The sequence below is a fragment of the Odontesthes bonariensis genome, chromosome 22 (genome assembly GCF_027942865.1).
Source record: "Odontesthes bonariensis isolate fOdoBon6 chromosome 22, fOdoBon6.hap1, whole genome shotgun sequence".
Lineage (NCBI taxonomy): Eukaryota > Metazoa > Chordata > Actinopteri > Atheriniformes > Atherinopsidae > Odontesthes > Odontesthes bonariensis.
The window spans coordinates 11196970-11214110 of NC_134527.1; the positions used below are offsets into that span (position 1 = coordinate 11196970).

The 17141-nt window shown below is 38.1% G+C and overlaps 1 protein-coding gene across 1 annotated transcript in view; it reads left to right on the top strand.

Moving 5' to 3' along the window:
• LOC142373113 (transmembrane protein 132C-like) overlaps positions 1–16669 on the top strand; it is a 166743-nt gene extending 150074 nt beyond the window's left edge. Inside the window, exons 7-10 of the mRNA XM_075456194.1 lie at positions 958–1166; positions 9027–9336; positions 13562–13753; positions 14262–16669. Of these exons, the coding sequence (XP_075312309.1) occupies positions 958–1166; positions 9027–9336; positions 13562–13753; positions 14262–15344 (1794 nt within the window). The 3' untranslated portion in view covers positions 15345–16669. The remainder of the gene's footprint in view (positions 1–957; positions 1167–9026; positions 9337–13561; positions 13754–14261) is intronic.
• Positions 16670–17141: the final 472 nt, after the last annotated feature.

The following is a 17141-nucleotide window of genomic DNA, read 5'->3' on the forward strand; positions in this document are numbered from 1 at the left end:
CTTGTAGAAGATAAAGTAATATTGATGTAAACTGATGATGAGACTGAAGGAGTGATAACGAATGTGAAAGAATAAATTAAAGGGAGAAGTAGAGGAGAACTGACAGACACCATGCTGTCAGTTTGTTCCTCAGAGACATGAGCTGATCTGACAACATTTAAGAGTAAAGTTGCCAAGTCCTATGCAAAGCAATGGAGACGGATGACAGTATTCTTCTGACTGGATTGTTATAAAAAAGGACATGGGCTGAAATTAGAAGTGGTGCCATACAAACTTATGATGGCATTTGAGACTGAAATTAATTAAAATGGACAAACAAAATTCAAGATCTGGTCCCCAAAAGTGGAAAATGATTAAGAGAATCTGTTGCTTTTAAGATAATTACAGATCATTCTGATGTCCCTGCTATATTTTTCTTTTATATTGGCGATCCATATGAGGAACTTGGATAACTGATTGGAGTTGTACTTCATCCAGCTGGTCATAATTCAGTTCTGAGTGTTTGTTCTCCGGCTGGAAGAAACAGGTTTGTTTCTTTGCAGAGCTCCATCTGTTGAGTTGGACCAAAGTCACAATACTTGCTCACATATTATGGTGCATTAAGGATGGATCTGCACACATACTTGCTCACATATTATGGTGCATTAAGGATGGATCAGCACGCATTTAAACACACACACACACATTGAAAGAAACTGAGCAGATCAGACACTTGAGATTTCACTGAAGCAATGCCAAATCTTTCCATACTTCTGTACCTCAGAAGAGGCTGTTGGTGGGACATAAGAATAGAAAATACATTTTCTCAAAGCAACCCAAATGGCAAAATTGTATTATGAAATACAGAAAAAAATCCCATTCAGTGTATGGTTGCCTTCAGGAAATTTTAATTTGTCAAAGTATTAGATTTAAAACAGATTGTTTTTTTCTTTCTTCTCTCTTAATTTCTCCCATCAGGTTTCAGAGCGCTGTGACTATGTGTATGTCAATGGAAAGGAGACAAGAGGAAAGAGCACAGTGATGCTCAACTTTACCTACAGTTTTCTGAGCGCACAGCTCGAGATGAGTGTGTGGATGCCCCGCCTACCCTTGCTCATAGATGTGGCTGACCCGGAGCTCAGTCAAATTAAAGGCTGGAGGGTCCCCTCTAGTGCAGGCAACAGGAGGTAAGACATAGTTGCCTGTTCCATCGAAAGTATTCAGTTTGTGTTGCAAGTTACATGATCAGAGATCAATATTACATTGGAGGCTGCCTCCTTTCCAAACCGTACCCATGGCTTGTATGTTCATGCAGGCAGAGACAACCTATAATTACTTTTGGTAGTGGGAGCAACTTAATGTGAGGGGAGACGATTCCGATTGTAAGAAAAAAAAAGTATTTTAACCCTAACCGCAATAGGTTTCTAATTCAACCAGTAGTTTTGTATTTATAACCCTAACCAAGTGATGTTAATGCCTATTTCCAGCCAAGGTTACAAAGTTTTGTTGTGTTGTGCATAGGCAAACAGCAAAATGGCGTGTGGAAGGTGACGGCCGTGTTTTTTAAAAAAAAGAAGCTTTTTAGACCTAATAATGATGTTGTTCTAACACCATCCAAGTCACGTTATTGTTTGAAACCAACTAAGAACTGGGAAAAGTACTTTGGCATTGTGTGGTCATGTTATTTACTGAACTTTCTTCAGAAGTGACAAAAAGCAGTTATCACATGTTGGACTTGAGCTCCCGTTCCGTAACGACACGTGGTTGAAAGCACTGCACATAACTGTGCCATCCAACCCCTCCTTCCTCCTCACGAGGACTTTGTGGCTTCTGATACGAAATAATGTGCTTGACAATGACATTTGCGTTTTCATATAACAGTATGAACAAACAACCTACATGCTCATATATATATACGTATATATATATTGAAAAAGTTATTGTTAATTGAGTACAAAGGTATATTTTAAAATACTTTTTACAAAATCATTGTGTACCCATACATGTTTAAATACAAGCTTGGAAACTGAAAATAGTGGAATAAATCTTGATTTATTTGTACAGGCCATTCACAGAGAAGCATTGAACGACCCGTTTATGATAATCAGCTTTGACACTTGACAAGATTCAATAAAAGTTGCCTACATTAAATAGGCTTGGCATAGGTGGTGTAGACATACGAGGCATAAAATGCAAGGTCAGCTGTATAAAGAGTGTCAAATAATTAATGTCCATGAGTCAGGTCCCAAAAAGTACTCGTAGTGAATAAAGAATGAGTGAAAACTTAGAGCATAACAGAGCCCATGCAAAACTCTGAGGCAAGAAAGTCATAAAGTACCATATTCAATTAATTGTGTAGCACAGCGTGGGGTTTACAAGACAGTTGTAAGACTAAACGGTAAAGATATCTAGTGATTTTTCTTCTAATATGAATATGGCTAATTAGAGTATAATATACAAATGAAAACAGAAGATCAGTGAAGCACATTGACTCATTTACATCTAATAATAGCTATTATAATCATTATTTACCGTGACTATACAGACAATAGCTCAAAAACACTCGATTATCCCTTTCATATTAGCCAGAGCATGACATTAATACACTATTCGTATTGTAGTCTATGCAGTTTTTATATTATGGCAAACAACATACTATACAGATCTTTGGGTTGGATATTTATTTATTTAGTATGATAATCAAGTATAGATGAGATATCTAAATTATGTTGTATAAAAATGTTTCCACTAAAGCTGGGTCTGAATTTGGACAGGGGCATGTTTGCTACTCTGTTGCATCACCTGTTCTTCAAAGTCTGAGGAAAGCAGAAATAAACTTATGTTCTGAGTTTGTCATATATTGAAAAACCGTTCAATAAGCTGTCACAACACAGGTGGGGCGCTGTGTATACACACTCTATTTATGTTTGGGTATGTTTTTGAAAATGTATATGCAGACTAGGGACTAAGCTACCCTTCACCTGAAGGATGAAGGGTTAAAACACCAAGTAAATAAGATCACGAGAAAAGGGCCAGCGCTCTCTTCTCTGAGACACTGGGGATGTTGTCTGCTGAGGACAGATATCAGATGAGCTCAAAGGAACCACAAGGTCTAATGGAATTAATTTTAACTGAGGCAACTTGCTTAGATGTGAAATCGCAAACACACACAGCAGATATTACATATTTCTTTTACCTTCCAGCTGTGGACTTAGTTACCGACTTTATTACATTGTGCAACTTACTCACACACTTTGTCTTGTTCTCACCATTGCTCTGTAATTTAAGCACACGGCCAAAGTTCTTCATATGCTGACATCCAGTGAAGACACATTTCTGTGATATAAGTTGAAAAGTTAGATACCAAGTCGCTAATCTTAGGCTAATGCGTTATAGCAGGCCTATTAGCAGGCGTTGTTATTGCTTGCTGCTTGAATACTGCATTCAGTCTCATTGTTTCATGGAAATGTGATGTTTGACAAGCCCTAAAAAACTTGAGCAGAAAAGCTATGAAAAGCAATTTAACAGTCAAACTCCACAATTTAGCAAAGCACAGTTACCTGCATGATTTAAGCATATTGTCTGAACACATATAACATGTTTCAAAACCTACAACAAGGAGGTTATGTGATTGATTCTATTTTCCACCGAGGCGAGAGCTGGGGTGGAAGTATGTGATCATTGCCATTTGTGTGTTTACACAAAAGGAATTAAAAAATGAATAATTCAACATTGAAAAGAAGTTTGCTGTCTTAGACTTCTTCTTCCTCTGCTTCCTCTGGTACACAAATTTCTTTTGACACCCCTGATACATTTTTGAAACAGGTTACTAGCATGGAATTCAAAATTAACTTTTCTTTTTTTCAAAAAATGTGATGTCTTAGTTTCAGCATTTGATTTATTATTGTCAATTAAATATTCCAAATATAAAAAGAGTGTGTATACACAGTGCCACACATGTGTTTTGAAAGCACTATTGTACTTTTAAAAGAAAAATTTAAGCTAGGTCAGAACTTCATTGACTGGATTAAATCAATACATAACTCCCCAAACGCCACTGTTTATACTAATAATGTGGAGTCAGCTCCTCTGCAACTAGGAAGAGGTACCAGGCAAGGCTGCCCTCTTTCTCCATTACTATTTGTTATGGCACTAGAACCATTTGCTGAGATGATTAGAACTAATCCTCTGATAAAAGGAGTTACTGCACACATCCTCATACAATTTCACTTTATGCCGACGACACATTATTGTTTGTTACTGACCCACTGTCATCATTGCCTCATGTTTTAGCGGATATTCAAACTTTTTCTAAAGTTTCAGGTTATAAGGTAAATTTACAAAAATCAATTGCTTGCCCACTTAAAGGGGAACTCCAGGGCATTTGAAGCGCATTTCCATTGCTAGAGGTTGTCAAATACTGATAGTAGGACACAGACAGGTGCAAATCTGCGCTCCCTGTGTGGAGATAGCGCTGTTCGCTCAGCCTGTCATGCGAGGCTAATACGTGGTGGCTAAGGGGCAAGAGCTAACCCTTCCACGTAAAACAACAACTTGCACACTGCAGAAACGTCACACCACTTTATAAACCATCCGACAATAAAGTCACAAGCCTTACCATCAAAACCATATGCATGGTTCTCACATTACTGGCATGGGGACGTTACAAAACAACTTTATAAACAGCATGTAACTCACCGGTTGGTTGTACGCTCGCGCATGTGAAAGCCCAAAAGAGTCGATGGACGATAATCACATATACAAAACAATTATCTTCTCTAGAAAAACTGTGTTCAAGTATTTAAAACATTAAAACAATATTACTGGGCATGTATTGTTGTAATGTTTTAAATACTTGAACGCAGTTTTTCTAGAGAAGATAATTGTTTTGTATATGGGATTATCGTCCATCGACTCTTTTGGGCTTTCACATGCGCGAGCGTACAACCAACCGGTGAGTTACATGCTGTTTATAAAGTTGTTTTGTAACGTCCCCATGCCAGTAATGTGAGAACCATGCATATGGTTTTGATGGTAAGGCTTGTGACTTTATTGTCGGATGGTTTATAAAGTGGTGTGACGTTTCTGCAGTGTGCAAGTTGTTGTTTTACGTGGAAGGGTTAGCGCTTGCCCCTAGCCACCACGTATTAGCCTCGCATGACAGGCTGAGCGAACAGCGCTATCTCCACACAGGGAGCGCAGATTTGCACCTGTCTGTGTCCTACTATCAGTATTTGACAACCTCTAGCAATGGAAATGCGCTTCAAATGCCCCGGAGTTCCCCTTTAATATTATGATGGACGATGACATTAAAAAAGAATGCCCTTTTTCTTGGTCAATACATGGTTTCAAATATCTTGGAATACAAGTAACACCTTCTTCAGAAAATCTATTTACGGAAAATTACAACTCTTTGTTGGAGGTTTGTCAAAAGAAGCTGCAGACTTGGTCTACTCTCCCACTCTCTCTCATTGGTAAAATTAATGTTGTCAAAATGAGTATACTCCCTAAGTTTATTTATGTTTTTACTATGTTGCCATGTTATGTCCCGTTTTCCTTTTTTAAGCTAATTAATAAATATGTAACAAAATTCATATGGAACAACAAAACACCCAGGATTAAGCTAGCTATGTTATTTAAATCCTATGTTAAAGGGGGGTTAGGACTCCCTAACTTTCAGTGGTATTACTGGGCCTGCCAGGTTAGAAATATTTTAAGTTGGAAATTAGAAACTAGCGCTCTTTGGGTGTCACTTGAGTCGTTAACATGCTATCCATTGGAGATTATATCTACACTTTATATTAAGGCATTACGTCCCCCGACAACTGTAGAGGGGATGCCTCCACTACATGCCACTCTGAAAGCATGGCAGGACTGTAACAGGTTCTTAGACAAAGACAGTTTTATAAGTGTAAACTCTCCTATTGCATTTAACCCAGATTTTTTGGCTCCTTCACAAACTAATTTTCGAAACTGGACACTTAACGGTTTGAAGACTTTCTCCGACATGTTTGACGAGGGTTCTGAGTCTGTGAAATCATTTGCTGACATCTCTAGAGAAAATCAAATTCCTAGATCAGATTTTTTTAAGTACTTGCAAGTCCGCCACATCATGGTTAATTTGCAGGAAAAGGGACAACTTAGACTCTGCCCCACTGAGCCGGAACAGTTTATATCCTCGGCCTCCTCTGTTAAGGGGGTGTTTAAAGTTAAGGAAAGTAATTATAAATTTATTTATAAATACTACATAACCCCAGTTAAGTTTAACAAGTTTGATGGAGTAAATTCAAGAAATTAGGAATTGAACTGGGACATTTATGCATCTATTTTGGGACTGCAAAGTTGTTTATTCTTTCTGGGAGAAGATTCATAAAGCAATTCAAGACATGTGTGAATGTACTTTTGATTTATGCCCTATGTTGTATTTGTTGAATTATGGGATGGGAAATGAGCTTCCTTACACAAAGAAATGTGTTTTTGCAATATTGTGTTACTTTGCAAAAAAAGGATCAGGACCGACTCTTTTACAATGGCTGGATCAGATAATAGACTTTTTAACAATTGAAGAAAGTATAAGTACACAACACTTAAAGCAGCTGGATGTCAGGTCTACATGTTCATTAGTACATAAGTACACAGACACAGTAAAACTTACTAATTAAACCTCTCTGCGAAATAGGTAGGAACTTTTTATGTATTTTCTTTTTTTCCCCCTTTGTCTTTTTTTCTTTTTTTTTTTTTTTTTTGGTTGTTGTTTTCCCCTGTCTTGTGGACAAGCGCTGTCCACCTTGTGTGTGATGTATGTGTGATATGTGCAAAACTAAAGAAAAAAGAAAAAAAAAAAAAAAAAAAAAAAGAAAAATTTCACTTGAGGACAGCAGTCTTTAATTTTCTACCTGATATGAACATCACGCATCACGCAAGTTGTACTTTTTGAACAAAACACATTCAGTTGGACATTTACAGATAACGTTGTCTTTGGTCTCTGTCTTTACAATATGCCTGCATTATTCAGCGATACTTTACAGTGGCATTTTCAGACTTGTCAGCCAAGATACACTACAATGAGGATTCACTTTTTCCAGCAATCAAGTAATTAAGGTGCATCAAATTTTGAGCAAGCTAAGCACATAATGAGACCAATACCACTTTAATCTGATTTAGAACATAACCTATAGATATTTTATGTCTTGTGGCATGAAAAACTGTACATACTGCTGTTCCCTTCCTAAAACAAAGTCACTGCATTTAAAATCCACCTGAAATCCACAGGGGGGCACTCTTACACAAATACCCCCTTGCTATCAATGCCGAATCACATGAATCATGTCTTTCAAGTGCATAACTCCATGAACAATACTTTGTATTTGCAGTTTACAGAATTTAGGAAGCAAAAAAAATAGTAGAAATCTAAGTGGGCATTAATTTCTTGGCATTGACTTTTTCAGAGTGCGCGCTCCAGCTAAGTGAGTGCTCATTCACTTTCACAAAAGTGCCCAAGCTACCTCATTAAAGTCCAACACCATAGGTGACCTGTCACTCACAGCTACAAACATGCCCTAACCCCATGTTTCTGCCTCTAGCCACAAATGTCACCTTGGTGTAGATTGCTGTCCCCTCACTCATGTGGAGGAAGAGAAGATGGAAAGAGGGGGGGGGGGTCACGGGCACGGTGAATGTAGGTTAGGAACTAAGCCAAGCCATTGGGCCACAACATGTTAACCTGTCAGCCCATTTTTCTGCCATGCCTCATTAAACCTAATGGAAACTGTCACTGTCACTCCCCCCTGGCCACCTGACTGGAAGAGAGGCAAGCAGAGCCTGAAAGAGAATAAGAATAAAAGATGTAGGAGAGTCAGAGAGGGGGAGAAAAAGTGGAAGAGGAAAGTTGGAAAAAAAAGATAAGAGCAAATTCTGGTTAGAAACTGATTTACAGAGAGTCGGACATGCCGAGTCAGAGACAGATTACAATAGCAATTCATGGAATAACAAAACAAACACAGAGATAGTGTGTGGTGGAAAAAAGTGGCAGAAGGATAAGAAGTATGCCTATTTTGAAAAAAAAGTCATAGTTAGATAAACTGCAAAGACAATGCAATACAATGAATGAAAATAGAGTAAAACAGGACCCTTAATGCAAGCAAGCAGATACAATGTGCTTTAATTCTGTGTTTAAGTGCTGTATTAAACTTTTAATAGTATGAACAACAGCAAAGCATGTATGAAACAGCTGGTTGCCATTTTAACATTGCCTGTTGAGGGTTTGAGACAATATTTTATTCATAATTCTTCTCCCACATTGAACCAGTTACATTTTACTCTCTTCTTGCATCATTGTTTGTAAGTCTTGCAAGTTACACAGTGGCATCTGTTAGTACACAAATGTAATCCTTTTAAGGATTTTATATTTTTCCCCTTTTCTCACCTTTTCTACCTCATTAAGTCTAATGTGGGTCTGTTAATGTGATAAAGTGTGTCTACTAATCCAACATGCATAAGAACAAAAGAATAGAATAAATTTTTGACAAAGTCCCACTGCTGGGTTTGCAAACATTTATTTGTTACGAAATGTATATTTTGAGATGGCTTTATCTCCAAAGTGTTAGCTGCAGGGTAAATAAATGGCAGACATAGAGAAAAATATCAGTTGCCCTTTTAAAGGAAATGAGAAAGCAAGCGAGGCAGCAGTTTGTCTCTGCAAGCTGTTTTTAATGGATTTTTGAAAACCCTAGAAGACTGACTTTAGGAATGTCAGCCGAACATGCAGCACAACATAGTGGAGTATTTGACAGCTTTAAATACATCAGAGGTCTTAAACGTCACCAAATTTATTAGTGAAAAGAAAACAAAATGAATAATTCTGTCACAAGAAAGTGCAATTACTTTTTGTATATCTTATTCTTTGTTGTTCTCTAAAAGCAAAGCACTTTCATTGCCTTTTACCTCAGAAACTGCTTGAAGTAAATGAATGCTTTCTGCATTCTTCATCAGTTGATGTGGGCCTTTTCCTCATTTCCCAAACTACGCTTGTTGTCCTTCTTTTTTAGGTATGAGAGGGTCACTGATGACAAGAAAGGTGCCGATGCATCAGAGGAGAGGACGGAAAATGCCTGTGTAGCCCAGTACCAGAGCACCACTCTGCGGGTTCTCACACACTTTGTGGCAGATAGCGGAGAAATTAAAGAAGCTATGGAAGAGGATGGGCTGGGTCAAAAGATCTTCCTGCTGGGTAGTGACTGGCAGGTGGACGTGACTCAACTGGTCCGGCAGTCTCTGAGGGTGGAGGACCGGAAGATTGCCGAACTGCTGGAGGGTCAAGCTCTCATCGGACTGAGCGCTGGAACAACCAAACTGCAGGTTGTAAGGATATATAATTTTCTTTTATAAACTAGAGGTTCTTTGTTTTTACATTTTGATTGTTGCATTACCCTATCTAATCAGCAGGTGACACATACATCTGTTTAAGGGACAACTGCAGACATACTTGCTGGAAGAAGCTAACTTGAGATGAATCAATCAATAGAATTGCTACCTCTATGAGACAGCTAACAGATTTACTTACTTGCCTACACAGCTCTGATTGGTTTTGTTTTTCCATAGAAAGAAAAATCCACCGGCAAACACATTGCAATTTATATGGCCTGATAGAATAATCTGATATAGTGACAGGATAAAGAACCTGGTGGTTTATGAGAAATTCAATAGAAAATGTGCCAAAAATAAATACAACATGTTCTCAGTTCGCCATTGTTATGTCGAGAGAGGTCAAAAAGCATTTAAGCCTCAAAGAATTTAGCAACCAACTCATCACCTCAAAATGCAAAGTTAACAAGTTTGAACTTTTCACTAACCTACAATAAAGTACTTTTAAAGCCTAACAAAGTTATAGCAGAGCAAATTATAAAAAGAAGGAATTGAAAAATAGTAGACCTAGAGCTGGTTTTAAATTCAAATACCATGTTTGCTTATCCTGTGGCTATCCTCTATGTCCCTACCCTTTCCAAACTCTTTATGAACACTTTATTACCTGTTAATAAGCGAGCACTTTAAAGCTATGTTTTCAGCAAAGCATGTCAGCAATTACTTGTCGGCGCAGTCGGTGCAGCAGTTATAGATGCAGAGGAAAACCTGGCAAGATGCAGCTGTTGACAAGTTCCCCAAGTGTCCAAAAATGATTAAAAAGGGCACCCAGTGCACATAGAAATGAGAACTAACCAAGCGTCAGTATGTACTTTATTGGAAAATAGAATGTTTTGAAAAAAAGAGACTTCACTGAGTTAATGGTAATTGTGTTCTTTGCCAGCTGGATGTATGAAGCATATGTCATAACACCTATGAACCCACAATATATTTGAGTCTTTGTCTCTTCCATTGGATGTTGACATACCGTTTGGGAAGTATAACCAGAAATAAATACAAAAAGAGAGACTTTGGGGCATGTGGAGTAGGACAGAACAGGTTTTTAGCAGTGGAAAGGGAGTAAGATTCAAGATTGCATCCCCATTGATTGCAGCATAGCACAAACACTTAAGCCTATCTTGAGTTGACAGAAAAACATCCCTTAATGGCACGTCTAATAAAAGCTCACACCTGCGCGGGCTTTCATTTTCTCAACCTTTCACAAATTTATATTTCTCCCTGACACATGTACCCACATGCTCACACCACACTTCACAATACTCAAAATCCTATTTATTTCATGATACAATCAGGGCCTTGCTCAGGATAAAACGTGTGTTTCTCTCACACCATAAATCAACATCAGCCTGGCATTTGCAGGCCAGCACGGGGAAAAAGCTGTGTTGAAACACAGGACTGGGATCCCAGTCTCCTGCTCTTCATGCAATGGAGAGTTGCGTGCACAGCGTGACTGACGATGTCTACGTGATGCTTCACATCACTCCAACTGCATCTCACACATTCAAATTTACTTTTGATATTTGTAACATGTTAAAAAGCTGAGGCTTGGCTAATTTCCCACTAAACAATGTAATCCATTTTAGTATCTGTATTTCCTATATATTACTATATTATTTCCAGAGAATTTCATTCATAGTTGAATTGTGAAAAGAACTAAGTTCCTCTTTGCATCTCAGCCAAAATGTTACAAATATACCAATATCATTGCAAGCACATGTGACAAGCAAAGCACAAGTGAGGGTGAAGAACAAATATTTGTCATAATTGATGATTGGTTTTGTCTTCACCTGTACTTAATATTGAAATGCTGTGTAAGAAAAAAGGACAAAGCTTGTATTCATTTTCGCATTGAACGCATTGATCTTTGATCTTTATGAAACCTCATTGAAAAAATATGATCAACGTTTACAATTACTGAACTGAGCCAAATAATAAATGTACTTTTTTGTTTGCTTTTGTTTTTAAATCTTATTTCAGTAGGGTTAATTCTCAACAATCAAGCACCAGTGTTACTGTTGAATGCTAATGCAGTTCCAAGTTTACGATTTCTTGATATAAAACAGAATGTGAGTTTTATTAGGATTCAGTTGCAAAGTATTACAGCTGAAAATGCACATCAGACATTCAAACCGAAGCCAAAGATTTCAAATGATCACTGACGTATAAGATCCCATTGCGTCCATAGAATTAGTGATGTAATCTGTATACTGTGCTGCACATGTGAAGGTGTAGCAGCAGAAAGAGGAATAAATCCATTGAAGTACTCTCATTCCGACATATTATAAATGGGATAATTGCATGCAAAACTCATTTTACTGATAATCTTTGCAAAAGTATCAGTCAGAGATATGTGGCTTGGGTAAGTCAAATTATTTTGATGGTTGCATTAGACCATATCCAGGTACAAATGGGATTTTGAGGCTTTCAGGTTGTAAACCCTCCTTGATCTTGACTGAAATTGCACAAGACAAGACTCTGACAACTTTGATTAGGAAAAGTAAGCAGGGAAAGGGTATTTGATAGCTCTCTGGGGGTAGAATGACGAAATCTGTAAACTGAGCAAGCGGTGTTGGAAATGGACTTGACAGCATCTGAAAGCCTATTGGTAGGATCTCACAATTATGGATATATCCATAAGGCAGGATCTACACTTTCTTTAATGGGATGGAGAACACACATAACTTTGTCGAGAAGAGGAGAAGCACTATGTCTACTACTAAAACTGTCTTAACATCTGAAGATGAGAGCTGTAACAACTCTGGACATTTGTTAGTTTATAGTGGTCCAGCATTGAAAGGAATGAGTGTTGATCTGTTTGAGGAACGTAAAAAACGCTTCTACGAGCAGTTTTAGAGGAGAAAGAGTCAGGTCAGGTCCCTGACATGGTTGGAAGATGAGCTTCTTTAGCTCAGAGAAGGTTCTGTATGATTTCATAAACTATACATCATGTACCTTTGTATTCATAATTCAGTAGATTAAGTTGCAAGCTAAAGCCTGATTATATTTGATAACTGCAGAAATGGGCTCATTTGTGTAATTCAAACAATCAAAAATGGAGGCAAAGTGTGTTTGATTAAGTTGTTTTACCGTAACTTTTCACTTACAGAACCATGCCATAATTTTCAGATTTTCAGAGGAAAGGGTTAAATGTACAACCTGAGACCACACAGTTAGCTGCTGAACAAGTTGGAGGATATCACTTTGACTATAGGAAGCAAAAGGGAAAATGCAAAGAGGTAAACCAAACGGAGGACAAGAGGAAAATGGGTCTGTACAAATGAGGCAGTGATCATTGCTGACAGTTCATTATGGCTGGTAAATGCAGCCATGTGGGGGCGGCTGCAGGGGAGACCAAAGCCCTAATTGGAGCAGAAAGGGGGGATTCTCATCTTATAACAAAAGCACAGATATTTACATGCTTACACCTCTGGCAACTCAGAAAGTATGAGAATATGTTAGTAGGGTAAAGATAACAAGACAATATATTTTATTTTGAGTTGGCACTACATATCTATATACATCCGCATTAGCATATGGTGTCCATTGTTAATTAGAATGCCAAAGATGTCCATTATAATGGCATTGATATGTATTTTATTCAAAGTGTAAACAAAGAAGTAAAGGAATTCTGTAATCCATAGAAATGTGTCGGTCCAGCAAAATGGCTGGAAATAGCATCATTATGTTCAAGGAACAAATTCAATCATAATCAGTATATAATTTTAATCACATGGTTATCAATTTCACTATGGCACAAACCCTGGAGGAGTTAAATGTTTAGAATATTAGGGGTCAGAAAAACAACATTAACTCCTGTGCTAGCAGAAAAACAAGTAAAAGTCAGAGACATAAGGTAAAGAGAGTAATGTTTTTTTTCCCATATCTATTCTAATCATGAATGACAATAGCGAAGCCAGTTTATTTATTTTTTTTTTATTCAACTGAAATTGAAGAAGGCACATCAAAGGAAGATAACTCAATATAAAATACAAGGGGATACTTGCAAAGCTCTGAAATTGGATTTGTTATCATCTACTTGAAAGTTTTTGTCAATGAGAGGGGGCACTGACTCCTCTTCTTTTTTTACAATTCAAGTGTTTTCTTAAATCCTGATAAGCTACCACGAGAAGTTTGCAATATATAGTTATTTCTTGTTTTGCAGGTGCTGTCCCCTCTTACATCATTGGTCCTGGCTGAGAAGAGCATCAGGGTGCTAGATGATAAAGTGAGTGTAACAGAGCTTGGGGTGCAGTTGGTGTCTGGACTCTCTCTATCCCTGCAACTGAGCCCAGGGAGCAACAGGGCCATTGTCGCCACTGCAACAACACAGGAAGTCATTGAATCACTAAAACAGGTACGATTTCCTTCAAATACATCGTTAAGAACATCTTGATATTTTTCAATATTTGTTCAACAGAGAAATGTCAAACCAGTGGGTTAGCACGATTGTTTTTGGATTGTAAATTCATTATTCAATCACGGTTATGATAGAGTCGATGATGTTCACTGAGATTTTTCTTTTAGATGAATTAATTCTTGATATCGTGAAGTTTTCTCTTTGATTTGTATCTCCAACTGCTGACAGCTCTGTTATTCCGATAAGCCTACAGCCTCCACCCATGAGAATATTTGCCTTTAGGTAGAATAGTTTCAAATCTGTTCTGTCCTCTTGTTTCAGTGAACCTCTCCACTGTAATTAAGATAGCCTTTTCCCTCATTGTCATTTCTTTTGTCTGTTTAGTGGTCCTTATGCATTCAACAGGAATGCACAGATGTATGTTTTGGGAGTTATTTTGGAATTATTTTCACTGGGTAACTGCTGGGTAACCAATTTGTGTTTGGCTATGTGTCTGTTTTCACAGGAGGCCCTCATCAGTGCTTGGCTCCAGTTCAGTGATGGATCCATGACTCCTCTAGACAACTACAACCCTGCCCATTTTACCCTGGGAGCCACTTCTTTGGATGAACAGGTGGTGGGGGTGCAGCACAGTGCAGCTTGGAAGTGGCCCATAATTGTTGCCAAGGGTGAAGGTCAGGGTTTGCTTGTGCGTGTTGAAATGAATCCATCAGAAGTGTGCCAGAAGGGTAAAAGACGTACTACTTTAGCCACTGGAATGGTAAATATACAGGTAAGGTTTGGTCAGCCCGAGGGGCAATATAGACAACCAGGAGACAGAAGAACACGTCCTGATCCTCCATATTATGGTGGATCTATCTCTGACATGGAAACTGGGTTAATTAACCGTGGAGCCACTACTATCAAGGGCCATGTTCTAGTGAGGCCTAATGGGAGCCGTTTATCAGCAGACAGTGGTGCAAGGGTCCCAAACCAATTCTCTGAATATCCAGACCAGGCTGATCTGCCGCGGAGCCGCACCACTGATGAGGACTTGTTGCCATCTCGACGAGGCCTGACAGACTTGGAGATTGGTATGTATGCCTTGCTGGGAGTCTTCTGTCTGGCCATTCTGGTTTTTCTCATTAACTGCATTTCTTATGCATATAAGTATCGTAGCAAGCATTTGTCTCTGGAGGCTCCAGAGGCTATGCCCCATGCCCACGACTGGGTTTGGCTTGGCCAAGAGGAGGGACTCTGTCTGCAACAACAGCAGCATGAAGAACTAGGCGGTGGCCTAGAGGAGGGTAGTCTATTATTAAACGGAGGCATCCAGCGTGGTGGTACTGGTGGTGGAGGATGTAGTTCCAGTGGACGGGATCACAAGAATGAGTCACTTAACTCACCCACCACCAAGAGAAAGAGGGTGAAGTTTACCACTTTCTCCAATGTGAAGTCCAGTAATGGATGTCCAGTTCTCAGCCCATTAGCACTAGTGCAGACCAGTGAGATAAAATGGGTATGTCCAGACATCGAGCTTGGGGACTCAAAGGATCTTAGGAACTACATGGAAAAGCTTAATGAGAATGCAATTAAAAACACTGTGTAAGGGGTACTGGGGGTTTTCAATGAACTTCAGAAAAACTCACCTGAATGCCTTCAGAACAAGGAAAGAGGGAAAAGGTTACGAAACAGAAGGATGGCTGTTGTTTAGCTCAACATCTCACCATAAACTCAGAACAGTGGACTTAACCAGTGTTGTTTCCATGACTCAGAATGGATCGTGCAACAAATTACAAGACAAAATTTGCCACGACTCAAAAACATAGTTATAAAGGAACAAATGTGAAAATGATATTCTTGCTCAACTTAAATGTATGTTATTTGTATTCAATTGATGTTCAGTTTCCTTTTCGATGCAACGTCTAGACTGCTTTCTGGGTTTTTTTCTTGTTTTTTTTAATCACTATCATTTAATGCTGAATTTGTTGTACCTTTTGTACCTTTATTTTTCAATGTACTTTTATTTTATAGAGTTGCTGTATGCCCCTTACCACATGCCAGCAGTTGTAGATTATAGGAAAGAAGAGATTAAAGAAATTTTGTATTGTATATAAATGCAAAGGTTTATTTGGAGGTACCGTATGTATAGTAACATTTTGTAAAGTGCTGTTTGGTTTTGGTTTTGTTCTTGTTTTGTTTTAGTTTTGTTTAGTCTCCAGAAATCAGATGCATGATGTTACTTAAGAGGAGGCATGTGTGTTCGATCTGGTACCCAAATCGAAGAAGTGTAGATAACTAAAAACAGTACCCTTGGAGATATGTCAGTCTAGTATTATTGCATTCATTGTGGGATTGTTTGGATTTAGTATGTTGATATTGGTTTAAAGAGTTTTTTTCCCCTTTTATATTATTGTTTTTATTGGTGACGATTGATCATCCTCCTTTGCATAATGACTTAAAGTGGACTTTCAATACTACTCTATTCAAATGCCCTCATATAATAAATATATCAGTATGAGTTACACGCAACTTAAAAATTTAGTGAGCAGTATCAAAAACATCGACAATCACAAAAGTAATGTTAGACACAATGTTTTCATTCCATATAATCAGTTTATACGTTGTTTCACCAGACTTAATAGGAGAACAAAGAACACACTTCATTTTCTAAGGTACTCTTTATGCTATTTTGGATCCCAGAAAAAAATTCATGACAGTGAATGAAAAAACTTAATGAAAAACTGTGAAAATGAAAGTCCGTATCCGACCCTTTTCACCCCTTTTGTCATATGGCAGTGTAAGTCAGGTCCATCATTTTCTACTATATCTCTGTTTTAAAATTGGCTGCTGGACTAATTAAAACTGAAGGTGACTCTTGTTGGTCTGTGTGATTCATTGGTCTACTCTCACTCTGCCTAGACTTGCTGATCTGACTCATTTATGTGGGTAAGTAGATGATGGATTCAGAAATTCCTGTTGTTCTTGTTATTGACAGTTGGTACAGCTGACTGTTTAAGGAGAAATGTTTGACTGTCAGAGTGGTGTGTACTTGCCTTTGAAAGAATAAATGTTCAAGTAAAAGTATGTTTTCCATTATTTGTTTTTAAGCATATTTTTAAGCAAACATACAATTAACTTTTGATTGAAAAGTTTTTTGTTGTGGGCATGAGTTGCTGTGACAACACAAGTGCTTTTAAAAGCACAAAGGCAAGAAGTTGTCATCCCAGATACAACGTTTCTATACCTACTGTATTAATTAAGAGCACCATCAGTGGAGAAAAAGAAGAAACGGGTTGATGAAAGACTATTTTTTTACAACCATATGAAGTTAAGTAATGATGTATCCAATAACGGGCAAGAGTAAAGTTAAGTAAACTTACCATGTACAGAGACCCATGAGTAT